The 2,884-nt window shown below is 40.8% G+C and overlaps 1 protein-coding gene across 1 annotated transcript; it reads left to right on the top strand.

Moving 5' to 3' along the window:
- Positions 1 to 567: 567 nt before the first annotated feature.
- On the top strand, positions 568 to 2,746 carry LOC111238927 (inositol 1,4,5-trisphosphate receptor type 3-like; the record flags this gene model as incomplete). The annotated part of the gene is made up of 5 exons (XM_022768650.1): positions 568 to 740; positions 839 to 958; positions 1,348 to 1,429; positions 2,009 to 2,124; positions 2,491 to 2,746. Coding segments are annotated over 5 exons (747 nt in total), but the record flags the coding sequence as incomplete, so codon positions are not given.
- Positions 2,747 to 2,884: the final 138 nt, after the last annotated feature.

The following is a 2,884-nucleotide window of genomic DNA, read 5'->3' as shown; positions in this document are numbered from 1 at the left end:
GTTAATGTGTTAGTTTAATAGTTTCCACACACATTGGTGCATGCGTAAAATGCTGCAATATAAGTCAAGTTATTTAATTGTAGGCATCAAATCACGCTTTTGTGTCACCAAAGGCCAAATGGCCCTGCCCCTAAAATGGTGAAATTCCTAGCCTGCTCAGGGTTGAATAAAAGGTACTGCCAACTTCTTCTTATTTTAGATTTTTATCTGCAGCAAATATTCTTCTGAAAAGATGCCAGAGTTGAACATTAAAAATGGAATTGACGGTAAAGAACATTTCTCCTTGTAGCAAAAGTGCAAATAGAAAATTATTTATTATCAAGTATGTATCAGGTATCTATCAAGGAACTAAAATAGATTTTTTGTATTAATACTTTATTGTTCACCTCCCCACTTGTGAAGTGCCCCTCTAAAGTCCCATTTAAAGTGACACTGCATTGGTTTCATACTGCACTCCCATAAAGTTGGGGGCCTCATAAAAGACAGAAAGGAGAAGAAAAATAAGAAGTGGTTGATTTGTCTGTTCTCTCATTCCCTTCCCCACTCTTTCTTCCCTCCTCCCTCCAGGAGCACATAGCGAAGCAGTTTGGTGTGATGCAGAGTCAGATTGGTTATGACATCCTGGCAGAGGACACCATCACTGCCCTGCTGCACAATAACCGCAAACTGCTGGAGAAACACATCACCAAGACCGAGGTGGAGACCTTCGTCAGCCTGGTCCGCAAGAACCGAGAGCCCAGGTACACACAGAAGGGGAAGAAATGAGGGGGGAGGTGGTTGGTATGTTGTTATTGTTTGCTTCCTGCCCAGTTCTCAACTATTATGTTTGTGTGTGCAGGTTTCTGGACTACCTGTCAGACCTGTGTGTGTCCAACAACGTGGCCATCCCGGTCACCCAGGAGCTCATCTGTAAATGTGTGCTGGACCCCAAAAACCAGGATATCCTCATCAAAACAGAGTGAGGACAGATCAAACAAATACTCTCTGCTTTATCTTAATAAATGTATCTCTGAACATTTTTGTGGCTTTCCTAAATGGGAGTAAACATTTTCCGTCCTTCCTTTCCTTCATGTTATTTCCTCCATATTATTTGTTTGTTACTCTGACCAGCAGGGAGCAGCACAGTCTGTATTTTCTGTTGCATGTTGCTGTCTTGCAAGTGAACAAAAAAAGCGTTAGCATTTTAGATAATTGAGAGAAGAGCTAGGTTAACATTAGCATGTTTCACCAAAATCAGCAGGAATCTTTAGCTATGAGGCTGTTTCACTCCAGACTGTTGTTATGTTGATTATGATTATGATTGTCATGTATGCTATTTCTGCTCTATTTCTGTTTCGTTGCCTTTAGGCGTCGTGTCCCAAAAGAGGCGCCCCCTGGTGGTGTTCAGGGAGAGTACATGGCGATGGATGACTATGGAGATGAAGATGAGGTAGGTTTGCCAGCATATATATTTTTATCTCAACTGCCAAGTCAGCCATTTCAAATTCAGGATGTGGAACCAAACTTTATTTTAAATTTTAATAGAGAGCCCAAAGTTTCCAAAGACACAAAATATATATATTTTTTGAAGGAAATGTGTATAAAATGATGCAAGGGACATATAGTATATTTCCATTTAATAGGATGATATGAAAAATAAATTAGTGCTCATCTTCGGTCTGAATATTTTTCTTGCAGTAAACATCTTTTTCTAGCTTCAATGAAGAGCTAGAACATGATACCCAATATGTATGTTATACTTTGAGCAGGCTAGAATAAGATGATTTTTCCAACCTTAAACCTTCCAGTTGGATCCCGCAAAACCAGGAATAATTTTTTCTGTCAGCTTCATTTTGTTACATTTTGCAGGTTAAGTCAAGAACAACTTGCTAAGAAAATGATGAAATAGTTTCAAAGAATGAATCACTGTTAACTCGTGGCTTATGAGTCTTCATTGCAATTGTATTCCTTTCTTTAGGTAGACAGGACTATATTTCTGTGGTCATGGTGTTCATGTCTGTTTCTGTAGGTGTGGCTGGTGTGGACAGATAAGACCAATGAGAGACAGGAGAAGAGCATCAGACAGCTGGCTCAGGAGGCGAGGCAGGGAAACGCTCATGATGAGAATGTCCTTACTTACTACAGGTAGACACACACAGATGAGTCATCCTCTGGGTCCATGAATGTCCAAAGAAAATTTAATGGAAAACTTAAAAAAAAAAAGGTTTATTGTTGTTTTATATTTATATTATTATATTTATATTGATTCCAAGTAAAAGACTTGGCCCATTTGTGGTGCTGAAGGAAAAGCAGGGGTGTCACCAAAATCGTTAAGCTTCATCCTCGGGCAGGAATAAATATAATCAGCAAATTTCAGAGAAATCTTAATCTCTTTCAAAGTGTATCAAGGACATGCAGAAAATTTGTAAACTGCCTGAAAAATGATCCGTTGGTCTGTATTGTTTGCTGTACATGACATCGTTAATGTTTACACTCTGTGCACCTTGTCAGGTACCAGCTGAAACTCTTTGCCCGGATGTGTTTGGACCGTCAGTATCTGGCCATAGATGAGATCTCCAAGCAGCTGGATGTGGAGCTCATCTTCCTGTGCATGATGGACGAGACCCTGCCCTTTGACCTCCGGGCCTCCTTCTGTCGCCTCATGCTCCATGCCCATGTGGACCGAGACCCTCAGGAGCTGGTGACCCCGGTCAAGTTTGCCCGCCTCTGGACTGAGATCCCCACCTCCATCACCATCAAAGAGTTGGTAGATTTTAATACTGCTGCGAGTATGAATGAATGGTACAATCCAAGTATTAATTGGTTTAGGCTGAATTCCTGAAGTCACTCTCTCGTGAACTGAGTCTTCGTAATGTTACCCACTGTGATGTGTCTAGAGTGCTCA

The sequence above is a fragment of the Seriola dumerili genome, unplaced genomic scaffold (genome assembly GCF_002260705.1).
Source record: "Seriola dumerili isolate Sdu_G_001 unplaced genomic scaffold, Sdu_1.0 BDQW01001790.1, whole genome shotgun sequence".
In the NCBI taxonomy this organism is placed as follows: Eukaryota; Metazoa; Chordata; class Actinopteri; order Carangiformes; family Carangidae; genus Seriola; species Seriola dumerili.
Note: the sequence above shows the minus strand (reverse complement) of the source record. Positions and strands in the feature narration are given on the sequence as shown.